At 41.6% G+C, this 21,928-nt stretch overlaps 1 protein-coding gene across 6 annotated transcripts in view; it reads right to left on the bottom strand.

The window, feature by feature from the left end:
• The window catches only part of LOC306972937 (receptor-type tyrosine-protein phosphatase mu), a 373,633-nt gene that overhangs the window by 52,763 nt on the left and 298,942 nt on the right, over positions 1-21,928 (bottom strand). For all 6 annotated transcript variants that reach the window (XM_079569665.1, XM_079569664.1, XM_079569663.1 and 3 more), the window contains 3 exons: positions 17,524-17,611; positions 15,568-15,644; positions 4,879-4,915 (listed from right to left, as the gene is read on the bottom strand). In XM_079569665.1, the coding sequence (XP_079425791.1) occupies positions 4,879-4,915; positions 15,568-15,644; positions 17,524-17,611 (202 nt within the window). The remainder of the gene's footprint in view (positions 1-4,878; positions 4,916-15,567; positions 15,645-17,523; positions 17,612-21,928) is intronic.

Genomic DNA, 21,928 nt, shown 5'->3' on the forward strand with positions numbered 1-21,928 from the left:
CTTCTTCCGTGCACGGTGGAATGCGCGTGTATTATTGAAAAACAGAAAATATATCCACTCAGAATTGCAGCTTCTCACAGCAGAGACTTTCGTTTGTAATGAAAGAGAAAGTAACCAGGCGGTCGTGTATCTACGGCGGCTCCAAGCTACAGGCGACTGAGCTTGAAAGCAAATGATCTTTATATTTTTTATGCAAACCAATATTTGTACTAAATATGGCTATACTTGTGGCATTTTGGTCTCGCATCCCCAGATTTGAGCTGACATTACACTGGTGGAGCACTTGCGAAGATGTATATCAATCCTAATGGTCAAATGAACATTAAAAACATACAGATCTTCACGCCTGAGTCACCGTGGCTGGAGAGAGATTATTATTATGCAAGAGCAATGAGAAAACTGGGGCTAATTAACTTGAACGCAGCTTCGTTTGACTTCTGGAGCTTTTCATCTCAGTCAGGGCATCTGCTGTTTCCTCCGACTGCTCATCTAAATATGCATCGATTCAAAACAGCCACGGCCTTAATGACTTCTGAACAATTTACTACGAGAAACATCATGAATATTTATTGCTAATGCTTTTATAAATAGGTGTGCTTTTCACGAGGAGATGGAGAAGCGGCACTTCTTCTGACAGATGGCTGAGTTTTGAGAGTTTTTCGAGAGGCGGCGTTACAAATTCATGTGTGCGTTTTAGGAGCTGCTGTAACCGCTGTGCGATCAATAAAAGTTATATATAACTTATGTAGCGAAAATGCTGCAAGCTGGAGATGGTCAACGTTAGCGGACACGGCTCAGTGTAATTTATTTACAGGTCTGACTGACTTCACAGTTCAGTCAGGAGGATTCAGTTTCAACTATTTTAAAAGGACTATTTAAATCCTAATCAAATCACAGCTAATTGGAGACATGCTAGTTTTCCTGATGGATGGTGAAGTTTTGAGTGTTCCTTCATGGGCTTCAGACACTCATTTTGCTTTAAAATTTCATGTGTTGCCAAGATGATGTTAAACTGCTACTGTAGCCACAACTGCCCTGGGATTGTATCATGGAAACGTGACCTTTCAGACTATTTTCTCACATTATACTGTCGGCAATGTGGGTTTGAGCTCCCAAGTTTCTGCCTATTTCTTTTGGGCAGTGTTATTTTTTTTGTTTTTTATATATTTACGTACAGAAAAGTGAACCTCTTAACCCTCACCTGAACAGAGCACATTTTCTCCAGTTTGGCTTTACCCAAATCTTAAAGCTTCTTGAAACATAGAACACATAGAAACATAATTGAGAAAAAGCAAAAAAGCAACCAAAGAAAAACAGCAAAGCGACAAAAAGCGATGAAAAAGTGACAAAGAAGAGCAGTTTAAATTAGTTTTGTAGGTCTTGGCTTTCAGCTGTAAGCTTTTAGAACTGAAGATTAAGGCGGGGGTTAAAGAAGAACTAAGTAACTTGTTTACTTTAATAAATCCTTTCCGTAGTCCCTCTGGGGGTAATACAAGTGTTTATGGGATGATTGGAGGGTCTTTCATCTCCCCCGGTGTCTCTGGCCAGAAAACCACGATTGCAGCTTTCCCTGCTCTAGGTTGGAGGTGCAATACACACTAATGGAATCACGAAGAAGAAGCTAACAGGCTAACAGGCTAATGGGCAACGCTAACTATGGACTAGCGCCACTTGAACAGTATTTACAGCCAAGTTTGAGTGAAAAAAATGATCTCCATTATTGTGTAATTGGATGTACCATATCCCTCCCTCCCTTTGTATTTTCTGTCAGCGTAGTATTTACTCTCACGGAAAATTAATGAGTAAAAAAACGCAACAAGCTACGACACCTGCAGTGGCGCTTATGGCCTCTCGGGCTTATTCATCAACATTTTAGGAGGAAAAGACAATATTTTACATGCCACGACCCAAGTAAGACTTAATATTTGTGGCTTGTCATCCAAAGGTGATTGTTGGTCCCGATACCAGTTGCTTTTGGGCATCGAATCTGTTCGTTTCTTTCTTTTTTTTTAAACAAGATGACGAAATGAATGTTTTGCAAAAGGACCTGACAATAGAGCCCTGACTGAGGCTTGGACAGAACACCCTCCTTAGACAAATGCAAGTTATAAACAATATAGAGTAAACAAAAAAGAGTGTCCACTTCTAAACCAGGGCAAAGTGCGTTGAAGGTGTATTTCTCTTGGCAGATGGTGTTGCGTTTCGCTCCTGCGCGGCGCTAACGTGAAACGGTACAGCAGGTGCTTTCCGCTCCGGAGCAGGAGACGCCTCACGTTAGCGGTCACAGCCTGATTTGTATGCGCTGTAGTTCTGAAATAAGAGACCGCTTTTAATTGAGACACTGAGGAAGAGAGCGGCAACGCACTAATAAACAGGTAATTATGCAACTCCCAGCTCCGCCAAGGCAGATTGTGAATCCGTAATGGCCACTGTGTGTGTGGAGAAAAAAAAAAAGAAAAAACACACACACACGCACTTTTATTTATTTCTTTAAACTGCGAATTCACGCGAGCCGAGGCATGCAAGATTCATAACAATTAACCATCAATCAGGCTTAACCTCCGGGGTTGCGGGGGTCGCCGGGCGCCCCCGTGCAAGTGCGGTGCAGATTAACACAGCGACAAAATGTGCCTGTACATGTCAGCTAATCCATTTATTTATGCAGCACTGTCCCGCGCCGGGGCTGATTAATCGCTCCCACTGCACCCACGGAGGGAGGGGGGGGGGAGTAGAAGAGGAGGGGGGGTGCCTGCTGCTGCTTCTGCGAGCTGAGTGCAGGTACCACACTCCCCAAACACACACTTGACTGCGCATCAAAGAGTATAGTTTGCAAGAAGTGAATGTAAACAACTGTAGACGTATTCGGAAGATTTTCACCTCCTTTTACGATGAAAAAAAAAAAGAGCTTCCTCATATTGTTACAGCTTAAGCAACTCAAGCAATAGTGGATCAAGTGAGCGCGTAAGGAATTGTAGTGTCCGGTGTATTGTATTCATCTTGTTGTAGCGATAATCAACAAAAACTGGCCACAGGAACATTTTATCAAGTCTAGTAAGTGGCTGCTTTGCTATATTAATACTATATCCTGTGCGAGTCAGCAATTAATTCCTTCCACCCACTTGTTCCGACGATGAAAGTAATGTATTGTTTCGTGACGATAATTAGTTCATTGTTGAAGAGGTGGAGCAATCAGAAACAATACATGCACGCAGCGGTCTACCTTCAACAGGCAAAAAAAAATCACATTCAAGTATGCAGACTAAGTGGATTTGTTCTCAATGTTTCACACCAAAGGATCACCGCACAAAACATTTGGCCTTCCAACTATCGCACACACTATAACAAGACGAAGTAAAAAGGGATTAAATTCGACATGTGCTTGAACCTAACTTGGAGCAAATCTGATCTAGGAAAATCGTCTGCAATTGTCGATTTTATTCATTTTGTTTTGGTAATGCCTTTAGGTTGGGTGTTTTGTCAGGTTAAACATGGTTTACATCCAGTTTAGACATAACTTAGTCCCATTTAGGTTTATTTTGGACCCTCGTGAGAGCCGGTTTACTCCAAATGTAATGTATATACCATGAATTCAGGACTATTGAGCGCACCTGAATATGATTTTTTTTCAAAATGTTTTAACATACATAGGCCACAACTGGGTATAAGCAGTAGCCATCAGTGCTGGAAATACTTAACTTTACATGCTCAGTCAAATTTTTCAAGATAATGGTGGCCTACAGGTACATTTACTTTTATTAAACTGTAGTAAGAACTTTGTATTCTTGAAAGAATTGTGCGTGTCCTCAGGCACACAAAACAATCAAAGATGTTGTTAGCATTTGGCCTCTCCCAGCATCTTCCTATGGCTCCAAACAGGGGTGAAGTTGGAAGCTACCACGCTCTTCCACGGGCACAAAGACCAGACAGGTACGTATCATCTCGTCTAAGCTCAGGTAAGAACATATCACAGTGTGAAAAAACGGTGGCCTGTACCTTTAAATGCGCATGTATGTTTGACACCCACACATCGCTGGACCCTCCATAATATTTCAGCGATGAGAGAATTAAATGCATTTATTTTGAGCCAAAGCCACGTTAGCTATAGCGCGGGAGGCCGGCCATCCTGTTGTCCCCGCTCCGGTGAACAGTAAACACCATGGACAGAGGTGAAGGAACTATGACAGCGATAGGGTGACACATGACACAATATTAAAGCAGAACTAAGCAACTTGTCAACCTTAATAAATCGTTTTCGTAGTCCCTCTGGGGGTAATACAAGTGTTAATGGGATGATTGGGGGGGTCATTCATCTCCCACTGGTGTCTCTGGCCAGAAAACCACACTTGCAGCTTTCCTGCCTATGGGTCGGAGTCACCAATACACACTAATGGAATCACGAAGAAGACGCTAACAGGCTAACGGGTGAAGCTAACTGCGGGCTAGCGCCACTTGAACAGCAATTACAGCCCAAGTTTGAGTGAAAAAAAGATCTCTATTGTGTAATTGGATGTACAATATCCCTCTCTCCCTTTGTCTTTTCTGTCAGCGTAGTATTTACTCTCACAGATAATTAATGAGTAAGAAAACTTAGCGTGCTACAACACCTGCAGTGGCGCTTGTGGCCTCTAGGGGGCATGAGTTACTTAGTACTGCTTTAAATGACCATAAAAATCAACAAATTTGCCGCATTGTTTTATAAGCCGCAATGTTCGAAGTGTGTGAAAAAAGTAGCAGCTTGTAGTCCAGAAACTACGGTATTACGAGATGAGATGGATCTTTGTAGAACAAGTTCAGAAAGGTTTGACTAATCCCTTTTAGATTATGTAAAAGAAACAAAACACACAAAAAACACTGTACATTTGGATCAGTTGTTCCTACCTTGTGTGGCGATGTAGTGGTTCGGCCTGTGGTATCCCTGAAAAACAAAACAATGACACGTTAGTCACTTTCATTTACTCAAAAGCTGAAAAAAAAAAAATGTAAACAGTAAGAAATGTTTGATATTCCGACAGGGCGTTGTGACCCCTCCATCTCCTCACTCTTCACACACTGGGGCTCTCCACACCACAGTGCGCTCCGTAGACTCGCTGTACGGGCCAGGCCACTCTAGCATCTGCTGCCTTTAAAAAACACATTGTTTTTACCGAAACACGACTCGTTTCGATGCGAGAGCGCTGTGACCCCGCCAGATGTTTGTGTTCAGATTCACTCAGCATTTACAGGCAAAGTGTGCATGTTAAGAACACATAGGAAAAGCTCTGCACTTGTTATGCAGCACAGAGCAGTAATACAAGCCTCTATAATCACAACTTTCCGCCTACGTGATCTCAGAACATGTGGACACGCGTGACTCCAGAATGCAGCAGCTCAGCTCAAACTAATAGAAGATTGTAGAAGTATTTACGACTTGATTGAGATCGGGTGCTGGAACTTTGGTAGCGCACATTCAGATCAGCCACTGAGCCCTTCACTGGAATATTGGTTTAGCCTTAGGATCTGGCAACCCAAAGTGAGGAATTCATTGTTCTCCCAGCTAAAATACGTGAACACAAACAACATTTCCATAGAGTCCCAATTGCTATCAAGCTTTGGCCGATTAAAGTGCGTTTCTAGGAGTATTTCCACAGTTGCATTAAATTTCAATATATGTTAGGGTTAATAATCATCAATAATCATAACAAGAATAGCTCATGTGTTTGTTGGGCTGAACCATCATCACTAAAACTCTTGCTCAATGTGTAACTATAACATGGCATTAGGGTTGAAATACATATCTGATTTGATTGGCAGGATTTATTGCTGTTATTTGGATTTCATTCATAAAATTTCGATTCTCATTGTGTCTCATCTGCCATCGCTCCAACATTCAGATTTTTAAACCTTTATTAATGAACCAAAAAAGGTCAATACTTTATATCTGGGGGTGTCAAACTCAATTTGGGTTGTGGGCCAGCTCCCACAGGTAATGCAAACAGGAAAATACTATAGAGAACTTTTTTTTTTTTTTTAATAAATGAATAATAATAATGAGCTGTGATTTGGTCAAAGCTCCAACTTGATTGTAGCCTAATCAATAACAATGGCTTACACTTGTATTGCACTTTACAAGCCTGTGTCACAAGTGTCCATTTACCACGTGGCTCTAATGTGTTGTTCATATCCTGATCTCTTATTATATCAGTGCCCCCTGCTGGACATGTGTGAAAATATTTCCTTTATTTCATTTATTCATAACTCCGCACAGGAATGGGCTAGAGACTTACTTTTTTTTTGGACACACTCTGGAATTTATGCACTACAAGGCAGGGGGCTGAATCTGGCCCGTGGGCCGCCTGTTTGACACCCCTGCTTTATAGATACAGACGGCATCTCTGGAATCGCCCACATAAGGGGAAAACAATTTGGAGTCTAAACTTTGTCAAATTATTCAAAAACTACTTTAACAAATGCTGAATTATGAATATAGTTTTCTACTAAATAAAGATGCAAAGACATGGAGAGGAGCAAAGAGCTTCATAAATAACGTGATACTTCAAGTTAGCATCGTGCTAATGCCAATGCTAGCTAGCACTAGCTACGACTGCCTTTTTTTCCTTTCTACTGAACAATCTGCTGTGAATAAACATACATTTGGACCCGATTTAGACTTGACTTTATTTATATGTGATAAGTTTATATTTTGCCAGAAAATGGTTAAAAAGAGTGAAAATTTGTGTTTCCCAAAAGACTGCTTTCCCCCTCGGAGAGGCCACGCCCCCTTCTATGATGCGATGTCGTCTGTATGTATATCCATGTTGCAGTTGTAAAAACACAGGATTTTGTGTAAAAGAGGTTTATCCCATATTCAAAGTTAAGGACTGGGACAAAATGGAAACTTGTGCTTTCTTATTGAAATCATTCGGTGTAAAATATCACAGTTTGATAAAATTAAAATCATAAATGGAATATTATGTATCGCAATACATATTGCATCAGGGCCTCTGTATCGTGATGCATATTGGATCGCAACAAATGTATATCTCCTCAATAGAATCATCATTGGCATTAAAGTATTTGGACACTGCAGTCGATGGGTTTTGTAGTAGTGTTTTGTAAATATTGTTTTTAGCAAGTGTTAGTAAATACACAATGTTTGCTAATCTCTTTACAAAATGACATGTTTCTACGGCAACATTCAATCCATACCATTCAATCCCAAACTCCTATTGTTGTGTGAGTCGTGTTATTGATTCCTCTCCAAACCCACTCTCACTTATTCTCTCTACATGCCGCGCACCTCTGCAGTGATCTGCCAAAGTGCTGATAATCCCCGTGATACACCTAACAGCTCCCTACAGCCCCCCCCGGATTACCCATAATCCCTTCAACTTTTATTTGTCGAAATCTTTGTCTCCCCCCTCCCGAGACAAAAAAAAAAACACTCCTCCCTCTCCATCGCCGCTTTCGCTAATCTGAAACATATTCAATTTACCTGGCGCGGTGATTAACGTGTTCTCCAATGAAGGCGAGTGGAAAGACACAAAGGCGTATTGTTCGGCGCTCTACACCCCCCTCCGCGCCACCCCCCCACGCTTTGGCGATTCAGCGGTCGCTCCGGGTTTTTAATGACGTCTTTATCTCCGCGCCGAGCAGGAGATTTGTTTGCGCTTTCATGTGCGCGCTGTCAAGTAAAAGTGGGAGTGCGGTAAGACGTTGTAGGATTAGCGGGGAAGGGAATGAAGGGCCCCTTAAAAAAAAAGAAAAGAAATGCCCGTCAGGTGAGTGGCACTTAGTCGGAAACAAGTGGATCGCATGTAGCTGTAATGCAAAGCGCAGAGAAATAATTACAATGCAGCAGGTTTTATAAACTCAGGTGGCGCTGCATAGTACGGCATTACTTATACACTTCAACTCTTTCAACACATTCTATATTGGCTTCACAAAAAACTGCATCCTGTGATCAAACTTAAATGTCTAGCTATAGCACGAAATACACCAAGGGTTCACCATAACAGCGTAATGAAGTTTTAAATATGAATGAAAATGGCTTAATGATATTCAGACCTGCCAACACGTGTTCCCCAAGGAATTATTTTACCCCCTAATGATATTTATTCATATACTGTACATTTATGAAAGGCCGTGTGCCTAAATTTAGTGAGACATGGTCCAAACTCATTCCTAACTGTGTGTCCCATCCTATTCTTCACAAGAATGAGTTCACTTTAATAGAAATGCTAGAAAACTATTCTGCTAGAAAACTATTATGCTTAATGATTAGAGTAACAGTGTTTTTCCACAAAAATGCTGGAGTTTACAATATACAAAAGGCCTTATAGTACGTTTAAAAGGAACAGGCCACCGTGCTTCCATGCTGTGATATGTTCTTGCCTGAGATTAGACAAGTTGATGCGTACCTGTCTGGTTTGTGTGCGTGCCCTCAGTCACACAAAACGACCAAAGATGTTGTTAGCATTTGGCCTCTCCCCGTATATTCTTATGGACCCAAATGAATGAAGTGACCACGCTTTTCCACGGGCGCAAAGACCAGACAGGTACACATCAACTCGTCTAAACTCAGGTAAGAACATATCTCGGTATGGAAAAATGGTGGTCTATTCCTTTAATGTCTCTTATTGTACATAACATGTAGGTTTTATACATTTTTGGTTATTTCACGTGAGAAAGTTGAAGCTCAGCAATTTGTTTTAGGGCAGTGGTTCTCAACTGGTGGGTTGGGACCCAAAAGTGGGTCGTGGAACCATTTTCAAAGGAAACAATTCTTAACAATTCAATATATATTTCCAGAAAAGATAAAGAATAACAGCTTTATTTGATCATCATTTCAGCTTTATTTAATTTTAACTAATGTTAGTGTATTATTCAATAATAATTCAACAACATTTTTGAGGAAAATACAATATTTTACATTATGTTTTACAAGTCTAAGTCAAATTTGGGTCACGTCTTGTCATCCCAGGGGATTGTGGGTTTCGGCACCAAACCAGTTGAGAACTGCTGTTTTAGGGTGACTTTTAATATTTGTTTAAAGGGACTACACAGAGTTTGAAAGTATTTTCAGAAACAGCAAGTATATAATAAAAAACACACATGAACAATAATATGATTGGACAATATGATTACAACACTGCTGCTAATACAGGGAGAAAATCGCCAAAGTCTTATATTTTAATTAGGGTGGCAGTTTATCCACATGTGTAGCATTTCTAGCCTGTACTATACGCCCTTTGTTTTTCCCCATTTCTTATTACAGTGATTATTCCCATTCACTGGCCCAGTCCCCTGCTGTACTGTGGCTAATATATGCAGCATTAAGTCGTAGCCTGGAGGCATCCATTTGTATTTTCACCATGAATATCATTAAGAGACCACTTTAGCAGTTCTTTAGAATGAACACTATTACCAATATAATAGAGTTGAAAGAGCTAATTTATTTTGAATAATTCATTTGGGGGACGTAATTTCTGACTTTTTGCATTTCTGATGAAGATACAGAGAAGAGAAAAACTACAACCTTAAAGGACCACAATCAAAGGACCTTGATGAATATTCTGTATAATTGGCTATTTACAGAAATGGTTAATCCCACATGTTCCAATGTGGACTCATGTTTGCATTGATAGATAAAGTTCATTAAAAATAATTAACACTTATAAAGTAAACATGCATTATAAATACGGATCATGGGATTGTACGTTGGTCTTGATTTGCATTTACCTTTTAACCTCTTAACTCATTGAATGCCAGCCATTTTCAAATCAGAGGGCTCCCCACTGCCAGAGGTTTTTCAGGATTTTGACTGTTTTTTCAAGACCCACAGAAAATTTAGGTCTAGGTCTATGTCACGAAACCCACCAAAAGAAAGATTAGACTCTCCTCTTTCATCTAAAAAAAAGTTAGTTTGTACCTCTTTCCATTCTTTAGTTATCGTCCGTAGAAAATAGGTGAAATCACCAAAAGGTGGCAGCCTTAGGCAGCACAAATAAGATTTTGACACCAGACATTTTCATTCATCACTTTGCTGCAGCTGTTCCCATTGAAAAACCTAATTGACGTCTATAGACGTCATTGGCAGTCAATGAGTTAGGTCCCGCCCTAACCAGTTTGACTTTACCTAAATCTAAAAGCTTCTTAAAAAAAGTGTCAAAATAGCAAAAAATTAGACGTACATGAGGATGAAGGCGCAGCAAAAATGCATCAAAAGAGCAATAAAAAAACAGGCAACAAATGACACTCAATGTGTTAAAGGGGCTAGATGCAAGTTAGCCATTTTATACTCTCTACTGCCATCTCAGGTCATATGTGTAACTACACCTTCTATATTAAGCTCGTACAGCAATTCAGACCCGAATTAACACCTTTTTGAGTGACAGTGCAGGATTTTAGAGGCAGTTGTGGTGAACAGGTCTGGGCTCATTCTACACATTAGGACATGGCTGGAACATGTAGGGGAGGAAAATACATAATTTTGACATTTTTAAACTCTGTATAGTCCCTTTAACATGATGAAAAGCTAATGTTTACATTTTTCATTTTGTGTTTTTTTTGTGCCAATTGTCAGAAACTCCACTGATCCACTTGCCAATAAACCTAAACCTATGACAGGCAAAACCCCGGTTGTCTTCATTTCCGCGGTGCCATCCTGCAATGCACAGGCGCCTTTAACAACACCACAACTCAGCGGAAAATACCTCTGCGCTCCCCGCACACAAACATCGTACAACAAGCCATTACTGCGCTCTAAATGTTTATGAAAATACTCAATCAGACGGCGAAGTGGAGGGCGAAACATACCCCGTCTGGCTCCCAATAATGGCCGCGTAATAGACAACAATAACGAACTCGGCGGGAAACGCTCCTCGCATTTGAGTTTATTGTTTAGGACAAGCTTCCGGATGGGTTAAAAAGCTTTTCTGAAGAGCTACAACATCATTACACATCTGCCTGGGCAACTTCTTTTTTTCTTTCCCCTCCCGAACGCAAATCCTTTTCAATCAGCCGCGTCTTTAATATGCATTTATTCTCATCCCGTAATGGCCTCCCCGTTTCTCCATTGTGCGAGCGCTCTCCCCTCTCCCCCCCCTCTCCTTCTCCCCCGGCATAATGGACCATAAACCAAATAGTGAGAAGAAAAGGTAAATAATTTAAGCGCCGACGCATTTACCTTTGCATTACGAATTTATGCCGGAAAGGCGTAACAAGGGATTACGAATTACCGCATTAGGAGGGAGGAAGATGGGGAGGGGGGGTAGAAATCACTTAGCGGGGACAGGTACATGAGCAGGGGGGGGGGGGCAATATGGAGAAAGTCAAGGCAATTGGGCACAACCGAGCCCGTGCCAGGTACTATAGTGTGAGAACAGCCGTGTAGATCTTTATGCTACTTTTAAGTAAGTTTACGGGTTGTATACCTCACTTAAGTCCGTGTTTGAGAGTGGTTTCGTGAGGTATAGGGGAGGTAATGCATCCAGGTTTTTTTTTTTTTTTCGAAAGACGGTGTCACAAGGTCTGCGCGAAACCATATAAGATTAGGGAAGAGGAGAAGCTGGAAGGTGTGGCGTTTACAAGCACGATTTAGCCCCGAGAACTGTGCTTACAATTGGATTTCAGAGCTGTTAAGTGTCTCAAACCGCATTAAAGGCTGTAACAGAACAAGCTCTCCTGTACTTAGGCGCTCCATTTGGGTGAGAAACCGGGGAAATCGGTGATGGGAAAGGAGAGGAGAGGAGAGGAGAGGGAAAAACACGCACGATGGGAGATCTGCTCAAGTGCAAACAGTAGGAAATAACGGCGGTAAGTGGAGTTGAACCAGCCAATGAAATCCCACATATGTTTTCCACTGGGTTCAGGCAGGACACGGCTTCATGACCAACGCATTTATGCACAATTATCATGATGCTAACCTCTGAACCCACTGCCTTAATCGAGCGGATTTGCTCCACTTCGGCTTTACCCAAATCTAAAATTTCATTTCAAAGCTGAGACTCACAAAACTCACTCGTCACAGCGTTTATGTCACTTTTCTTTTCAGATTGCTTTTTACTGTTGCTTAAAGGGACTATACAGAGATAAAAATGTTACAATTATGTGTTTTCCTCCCCCTACATGTTCCAGCCATGTCCCAATGTGTAGAATGAGCTCAGACATGTTCACCACAACTGCCTCTAAAATCCTGCACTGTCACTCAAAAAGGTGTTTATTCGGGCCCGAAGTGCAGCTTAATATAGAAGGTGCAGTTACACATATGACCTGAGGTGTTAGTAGTGAGTATAAAATGGCTAACTTGCATCCAACCCCTTTAAAAATGAAATAAATAAATCATCAAGTTTGTCACTTTTTTGCCATGTTTTTTTGTTGTGTCTTTCTTGCGTTTTTGTCACGTTTTTAAGAGTTTTCGTCTCTTTATTTGTTTCTTTTTTATTGTGTTTTCGTGAGTTTTTTTGTCATGTTTTTGATGCTTTTTCAATGTTTTTTTAAAACAGCTTTTTGTAACGTTTCTGTCACTTTTTTTGTTGTGTCTTTGTTGCAAACGGGTGTTTTTTCCTTTCTTTTTAGTTAAATTTTTTACCTTCAATTGCCACCGAAAAAGCTAAAATAAATAACAGTGACTAAGTAACAGGTTTTAACAGGGCTGGGCAATTCATTGAATTTTAATCTTAATTTAAGATGGCACATGAGGCAGCCAGAGGAGAGGACCTGGTGATTTTACGTGTAAAATCAGCTACAAATAAAGTCTAATGGGCAAAACAGAAACACACGAGGAGCCTCAGAGGACCAGGACATGCACGGGGATGAAGAGTTTACCTTCGAAGAGGAAAACTATCATCGCTATTTGGACCATGTGGATTTGTTTTGAGGCTGCAGTGATGAATTAGCTGGTATTCTAACAGTGAATTGTAAGTTTGATCGTCCTTTTACTAATAAATGTGCTGTTGCTTTTTGAGGCTTCGGACACAAACACGAGCTTGTTGTCTGCTTCTGACATTGTTCAAACATTACAACTTTTTGCGTCCACTTTGCAGATGTTTGTGTGTTGTTGTGAGGGGATTTTGTACTGTGACGCTAGAAGTTTGTTTTTGCTGATGCAGTTTTCAGTTTGGCCCAGCAGCTGTTTACATGCTCGTCCAGGAAAGACCGCATTTATTGTTTTTTTTCTTTTAAACAAAAAATCGAATCGAAAATTGAATCGAAAATCGAGAGTTCCCCTTCCAACTATAGGTGCCATGAAAAACCATCCAGAACCGTGCCAGGCTTCACACCCGCCATGATACATTTAAAAACAGAACATTACGTACCGCATGAAAGCCTCCAAAACAAAGCTCTAGGTTCATTACTGTGGCTTTTTTTATCATTTTCATCCTCGTTTTCATTGCTATTTTGACGCTTTTTTCCGAAGAAGATCTGGGTAACGCCGAACTGGAGGAAATGTGCTCAGTTCAATTGGGGGTTAAGAGTTTAAGTAACACAATGTTGCTCTACACACACAGATCTGCTTGTCTTTCCATAATTGTTTAAGTTGTATCTGTGCTAATTAATAATCCATGAAACTTTCTCCCCTCTCTCTCTCTCTCTCTTTTTCTCTTCTCTCTAAGATCTGATGGTGCTGTTGTTCAAAGCCTGGTCCGAACTGCTCTCTTCCCCTGTGAGAGGGTTTGGCTCTCCCCCGTCCCACTGCTGTCAGCCTCTGATCTTTATTCCCCCTAATATCCCTCCACAAACCGACTGCAACAGCTGCTGTAAACTGAATACAAAGGCCCTGAGAGCGAGTTTCCTATTTCCGATATGTGCATTCTACTTATGCTGTTAGTGTAGGTCCCCCTGTGATGCCCTGCAAAAGATTTAGATCCAAATAAGATGTGATGACTTATATTTCACTTGTATTTGTATATTCTCTACTAGTTTGGTTTGAGATAAAGTCGAGCCAAGCAAGCAAAGTCAGTTTCTCTTCCTTTCAGCATTGATTTTCTATACTTTTCTATTACAGATAAGGTTAAAGTGATAGTCTGTAAGATTGCAAAGTGAGGAGAGAGTGAAAGTAGACAATTCCCCCCACCCTCCTCCCTTCCTGATTGGAACCAGAAAGCCACTCTTAGTTTGCAAAATGAGGAGAGTGAGAACAAACTTTCAAAAGTAAACGACCAAGCTCTTCTCTGATTGGACCTGACAGGCCGGTTCACAGGAAAGCTCGTCTCATTGGTCAAATGATTTGATGTAATGATCGATATGTAAAATTTAAAGGCACTATACAGAGTTTAAAAATGAGCTGTATCCATATCCAGCCATGTCCTAATGTGTAGAATGAGCTCAGACCTGTTCACCACAACTGCCTCTAAAATCCTGCACTGTCACTCAAAAAGGTGTTAATTCGGGTCCGAAGTGCCGTCATGCTTAATATAGAAGCTGCAGCTACACGTATGACCTGAGGTGGCAGTAGTGAGTATACAATGGCCAACTTGCATCTAGCCCCTTTAAGACAGTTATGTGCAATTTATTAATTTCATGAAACATTTAAAATTGCAGACTATCACTTTAATTATGAGATCCAAAGTAGGGCTGAACGCTATGGACAAAATTTCATATCTCGATATTCATGCCAGATATCTCGATACGATACGATATAACTACGGGTGTAATGTTCATATCTTGATATTGATACGAAAACGATAATATCTTTCAGCCCTAATCCAGAGTCAGATAAATAAAAATAAATAGATTAACAAAACCCTTTCAGCCTACCCTCCATTCTATCACAACGCTATGAAAATGTAGAAGGGACTTTTAAAAATACATTTGTTTATTTGGGCGGTAGAGAAACATAGTGCATGTTAACCCCTTAACCCCCACTTGAACCGAGTTTTCGGCTTTACCCAAATATGAAAAAAAGCTTCTAAATGCCCCTGACAGCATGGCAACAACAGAAGCTTTTTAGATTTGGGTAAAGCTGAACTGGAGAAAATGCACTCGGTTAAGGTGGGGAATAAGAGGGTAACTAACACAGTGTTTCCCAAACAGGGGTACACGAGCACTTAGCAGGTGAATCATTGTCTTATTTTAGATCTAACAAGATGAAACTGAACAGTATTTCAATATTATTTTAAAATACAACTTATTTTCAATGATACTTTGCTGTAAAAGAGCGTTTTTGCTTTTTTTCCCCCACAACATTATACACGGCTAAGTGTTTAGTGGATCATTTGCTAAGTAATTTGCTGCACCTTAGAGTTAAGAGGTACTTTGAGTTGAAATTATAGACTCGAGGGGTACGTGAGATAAAAAAGATTGGGAACCACTGAACCAACACACTGGTTTCCATATTAGCTGCTGAAATCATGTGAAAGCCAGCATCACTTCCTTATTGAAAGTTGACTCCAGTGCCCGCAGACCCTGTGTGTGTTCCGGGCTGTGTTTTGCATGTGTGGGCTTATGTGGCGACGGCCAGGCAGCGGGGAGTGTTTTCTCCCCTCCGACCCCCCGTGACTACACGACGCTCCGGCCCGCCTTCACTCTCCCCAAGAGGAAGCGCGCTGACCTTTTGGGTTGGTGGCGCTGGCTGGTGTGTGTACTTACATCAACGTAATTTGCATTAATGTAATCGGAGCTCTGTTCGCCCTCCGGAGCCTGCAGCCTGACGCGCGAGTGATCGTCTGGAAACAAAAGAGAGAAGCCGCTGTTGAATTAATCACATTAAGGAGGGAGGGCATCGGGAGGAAGGAGCGGAGACGGGCAGTCAAACAGACACATGTAGATACAGATGATAGTAGATGGAAGGAGATATGAAAAAGGGGGAGAGGGGGCACGACAGGCGGGACCACAGGGACAGTGATGTGCAGCGGCAGGGATTTGGATATGCAACAGGAGTAATGTACTGCACATCCTCCAGACTGTAAGCCATATATGAACAGGTTCAGGGGGACGCCATGCTGCGCTGTTTTAATGCATCATGTCTGTGTGTTACCTTAATGTTACTCTATGTGACTTTGTTTTGTAAGTGAAAACGCTGAAAGGGCAAAATTGCACTTGCAAAACATCTCTCCATACAAAGTCATTCCCTTCTAGTCTGTGAACATATCAATATTTAATAGTTTTACTGTCAAGACTAAAGGCCCAGTTCTTGGTTGTGTTTGTGTTTACAGACAATGAAAGACCTAGACAGCGAGTGCAAACTGTGGGCATGTGGCACAAAATATACCTCTTGAAATCGTGTGTATGTTCCTGTATTTGGTCCCAAATCTGATTTGTAAATAAGAGAATCCTGCATGAGAAAATGATATGCAAATGGCTCTGCTGCTTGTCTAATTTTACACGTACTATGCGTTTTGCACAAGAGCAAACGCTCGGTAAATCACCCTGTGGTCCAAAAACTCATTCCCAACTTTCCTAGTGCATTTCTTACATCAATTCTTCACAGGGATGAGTTCATAAGAAATTTCAGGAGTCAAAACAGAGCTTAAAGCAGTAACTTGTTGTGTTAATGGGATGATTGGGGGGTCTTTCATCTCCCCCTGGTGTCTCAGGCCAGAAAACCACAATTGCAACTTTACCTGCACCTGGTCTGAGGCCCCAATACACACTAATGGAATCACGAAGAAGAAGCTAACAGACTAACGGGCAAAGCTAACTGCAGGCTAGCACCACTTAAACAGTATTTACAGCCAAGTTTGAGTGAAAACAAAAATATCTCCATTGTGTAATTGGATGTGCAATATCCCTCTCTCCCTTTGTCTTTTCTGTCAGTGTAGTATTTACTCTCACGGACAATTAATGAGAAAAAAACGCAACTTGCTACGACACCTGCAGTGGCGCTTATGGCCTCTAGGGGCATGACTTACTTAGGACTGCTTTAACAAACGCATTATAATTAAATGCACACACCATTTAAATAATAAAATATACAGTAAAATGTACAGGGCCTTTTTTCCCTCAGTTAACTAAATCATATTCTTTCCTGGTTTTACAAACTTTTTGATGTTCATTTAACTTCCTTATTATAAATGGACGAATGATGAAGATTATCTGTGCCCTTGGACAGTGCAACAAATGCTCTAGAATATAAAAGTTGCAACTTTTTGTCAAATAATTCGTGTAAAAACCATGATTGTATATAATGCACCCAACCCTGGGCAGTTTGCAGAATTAAGATTAAGAAAAAATAATATGCCTTTAGTTGCATAAATTTCCCTCATTCTAGTTTAAACAACTGCTTCTAATGAATAAATGACATATATGTGTTACAAAAAAAAAGGCAACACATGACCAGCGCCAGGCCAGGAGTCCATGTTAAGTGCCATACGCTGCACTGCCGTGTAACTACACCCTCGTATGTGCAGAGACACCACAGAAAGATGAATATAGAAGTGGATTGGAAAGGTCAAAGCTGCTCTCGTCGGCTGATAATAAAAGTCTGTTTGAGGAGCTTATAGTTATCCGCGGAGTCACCAGGCGGGGCGATAAATCAGGCGGGAGAATGGGCACAGTAAAATTCATGAGCGTGCGGCGGAGTGAGGAGGGGCGCGGTGTACACACATGCGATGATGTTCCCGTATCGGTTCTTCATGCGGTTCTCATCCTTCTTGGCCGAGTCCCACGCGGCCGACTGTCCTTCAAAGAAGCTCTGGAAAATAAAACAAGAGAGAGAAGAGAGGAGATAAAATACAGTGTCAAGTGTAAGAGAGGTTTAATGATAACAAGGAGAACGCACACACAAGAGGGAAAGGATACAGCAGTTGGCTAGTCCGTGCAAGCTCTTCACTTTTTGTTACTAGTGTTGTACAATACAATTTATTTTGATATGATCTGATGCTTGGGCGTAAGGTGGATACCAGTACAATGAAGTGTGAAGAAAACCAACAGTGAAGCCTGGTAAGATGCTAAGCCCTTTCTGTCATGATTACTACAGTTCTTAGATCTTGCAGAGCCTCCACAGACACAATTTAAGCTGCAACAACAGAGCTACCATCGTTAGGTTCTCATAAAAAACAAAACACTGTATTGATTTGGTGATAGCTTAGGCGCTCACCACCGCTTATCTGTGGTATCATCGAAGCCGCCCTATAACAGTTTGATCTGACATGGTTTGTATTTTTGTATCTAGGGACAGATGTTTCCAAACTTGTCTCTATGTTGAAAGCTCAGGATGAGGCTCTGTATAAGACATAGACACATTGGAGGGACGATGTCTTTTGGCTGACCTGGGAGTGCCTGGGGGTCAGGGTTGCAGCCATTTTGGTGCCTTAAAGGAACAGGCCACCGTTTTTCCATACTGAGATATATTCTTACCTGATCTTAGACGAGTTGATGCGTAACTGACTGGTCTTTGTGCGTTACCTCAGTCCCGCAAAAAGATCAAAAGATGACCAAAGATGTTGTTAGCATTCAGCCTCTCCCAGCATATTCCTATGGACCCAAATGGAGGTGAAGTGAGAAGCGACCAAGCTCTTCCACGTTTTCCCGTTTTTAAATACGGTTACGTGAGTAGCTACATGATCCACGTATAGTTACACAAAATTAAACATGTTGACTTTCTAAGCGGATAAAAGGTGGTACTATATTGTAAGGCGTAATAACACCTTAGGAGCACTGACCTTTTATCTTCACTCTCATTTGGGTCCATAGGAACATGCTGGCAGATGCTAAATGCTAAAACATCTTTGGTCTTTTTGTGTGACTGAGCACACAGGGGCGTAGACACCTGTGCAAGACAGGTACGTATCAACTCGTCTGAGCTCAGGCAAGAACATATCTCAGCATGGAAAAACGGTGGCCTGTTCCTTTAAGCAGAAATTATTGTCTTTCTCATCGTTCTCATTGGATATGAGGCCTTTCTTGTCAACTATACTGTCAACTGCACTATACAATGCCACGTCTGGATGTCTAATGCAGGAGAAGTTTAATACAATCAATACAGGCCAACGTACAAACATTGAATATCCAAGTCTGACTATGCTTCGACAAGAAGACATTTGAACCACGTTAGGCCATGAGAGAATCAATATGTAAGTGAAGGACAAATTCTCTAACAGGAAGTGACAAGAAGCGGCGGTACTGCTCGGGATCCCCTTGGAAGAACTGGAGGAAGTATGTTTGTGTGGAGAGGGAAGTCTGGCCACACTGATGCTGCTGCCTCTGCGACCTGGCTCCGGATAAAGGGGAAGAAAATGGATGGATATTCTGATCCCGCAACAAGCTCTTCAGCGTCATAATGGCTCTATTCATAAACAGTATAGTCTAATGTGATTCTTGTTCAACAGGCTTCCAATTAATGCTCCCACAATCAGGCAAAGTAATTTCACACAGTCTGTCTCCACTCGCTGTAAGTGCTCCGACTGACTCCCTTATAACTGCACCAGACCAGACGGGAACAGTGGCCCAGGGAGAGACATATCCAGATCATTACCAGACATGAAGTGCCAGGAGGGGAAGGGGGGGGGGGGGGGGAATGATGGGGGGGAATACGGGGCTGGAGAGGTGTCCCGGGGCGGCCTGTCAAATCCTGTCTGCTGCCTGGCTCAGCCCCGTCCCACAGCGAGGGGCGAGGGGGGCTGCCGATCCGTGCCACCAATCAAAATAAAACCTTCGTATCAAAAAACCCGCGCGAGCTCAAAGATTAGCCTCATGAAATATGGATCGCTTCCCAACGGGGAGGCTTCCACTCTGACACCAGGCACAATTAAGACACATTATGAAAATACATCACCGCCAGGCCCCCCGATGTTCAGGGGGAATCGGGGCTACGGGCAAAACTTAGTCGCTTCACGGGAGGAATCAGCTGCAACAAAACTTCGCATTCTCTGTTCTATAACAAATACATTGATGTACTCTTCAGGTCTTCTATAGGCCAGTGGGTCTCAAGCACCCTCTCTACCAAGCCCTAAAATATCTGATCTTCCAAGTACCACCATAGGCAAAGATCACTAACTCAATGCCAAAACCATGTCTAAGCCAGATAAACAAACACCTATAGTTTAAATGTGGCTTTTTGTGGAGTGACCTGCGCTTGGATGTATATGGGTCGAGTATTTTTGATGGGGTTCCTATATCGGACCGCCCTGTTACATGCTTTTGTGTCTCGTGTACCCCTTGAGTCAATTTAATATTCACTTTTAGTTCCCATACATCGAGAATCCGGCCAATATTTGCACAATGTGATCAACAGAACTAAGATTACTCAGTGTTTACTCAGTGTTGTGTTCAAAATGAAGCTATATTAACTTTCCTCTAACAGTAATTTTAAACAACGGAGTTTCACCTGTTTTTTTTTTTTATCTGAAATTATTCCAAGTACCTACTACAAAGTGCCCAGGCGCCCCCGGTTGGGAAGCACTGCCACAGACCGCCTGTTTTTGTGGCAGTTCTACATCAATATCCTTCAACCCATATATTCACTTTCCTTTTGAACAAACCTCTTGCCACTCTCGCCATACCTCAATCCTAGCTCGGTTACACTTTGGACTGGGTGTCTGATATATTTGAAAGCATGATAAATACTTCACAACCTTATTTCTGCAAAGGTCATTAATGAGTCAGTTTCGGTACCGTTCATGGCCATCTTTTAAAGCAGAACTAAGTAACTCATGCCCCTAGAGGCCATAAGCGGCACTCCAGGTGTCGTAACATGTTGTGTTTTTTACTCATTACTTGTCCGTGAGAGTAAATACTACGATGACAGAAAAGACAAAAGGAGAGAGGGATATTGTACATTGTGCCACAACCCGATAACACAATGGAGATTTTTTTTTCACTCAAACTTGGCTGTAAACACTGTTTAAGTGGCGCTAGCCCGCAGTTAGCTTTGTTAGCTTCTTCTTCGTGATCCCATTAATGCTTGTACTACCCCCAGAGGGACTACGAAAAGGATTTATTGAGGTAAACAAGCTACTTAGTACTGCTTTAATATAACTCAGCTGTCTTCTTTGCTATTTAGGCCAAGATTCCCATTCAGTGTTTCAAATTGTGCAGAGTGTACATCTGCAGGACAATATACGTTTGGCTTTGTAGTGTAAGGCGAGTAACATTACTATCATAAATAGGTTTAGGGGCAAATTAAATACATCATGTAAAAATAATGACCTTTCTTTTGTCTAGGACACCGACATACATTGGAACATTTGCATTTACATTAATGTGTGGTATCTCCTAATCCTGAAAACATGTCTAGACCTAATTTTGTCCCAGTTTTGAGACACCTTAGTCCCTTTTTAGCGTCAATTTACCCCAAAGTCGTCGTTTAGACCTGGATTAGCTCCAAAACACACAAGATATCACCGAAATCTGAACTTATCGGGACAATCTGATGTCAGTGAGCGCAGGAACCGCCGTTTTCAATCACAGGAGATGGTTTCATTCTTCCCAGCTTTGTGGCAGACAGACAGCAGAGGATCCGTCTATGAAATAAAGGCCCCCCCCAGACACCGCGCAAGGACACATGCCCGTGTTATCGGTGATCCGACTGAAGAACAGCTTTAATATGCTGAAAAATATGAGTCTTCCGCTCGCTGAAGATGGAGGGAGGAGGGAGATGGATAGAGGGGGCCTTTTCCGTGACGGGCTGCCTGTCGCCCTGAAGGAGACCAGTCTAATGTCAGCGGCTTCCGCACACATCAGCGTCAAGCACCACGCATGGAGAGAGCGTACAACGCAGAGACACGAGCTTATGTATGTTCGGTATAAATCACTGTGACACAGCTTTGGAAACATGCAAAATACTCAACTAGAAATCACTGCTCACGTGCTCATTCTTTTATTGCTCCTGTCTCTGCTTTTTATGTTTAAATTTCTAAATCCGTCATACTTTTATAGAATTGGTTAACACCCCTCCACCCAAATTACAAGTCATATTTAGCACCATATTAATACCTATTCTAGATTTACACCTACGTCTAAGGAAAAGGAAGATATGGAATACAATGTAGGCGAACATTTATTAAAAAAA

This window comes from Gobius niger (genome assembly GCF_951799975.1).
Source record: "Gobius niger genome assembly, chromosome: 13".
Lineage (NCBI taxonomy): Eukaryota > Metazoa > Chordata > Actinopteri > Gobiiformes > Gobiidae > Gobius > Gobius niger.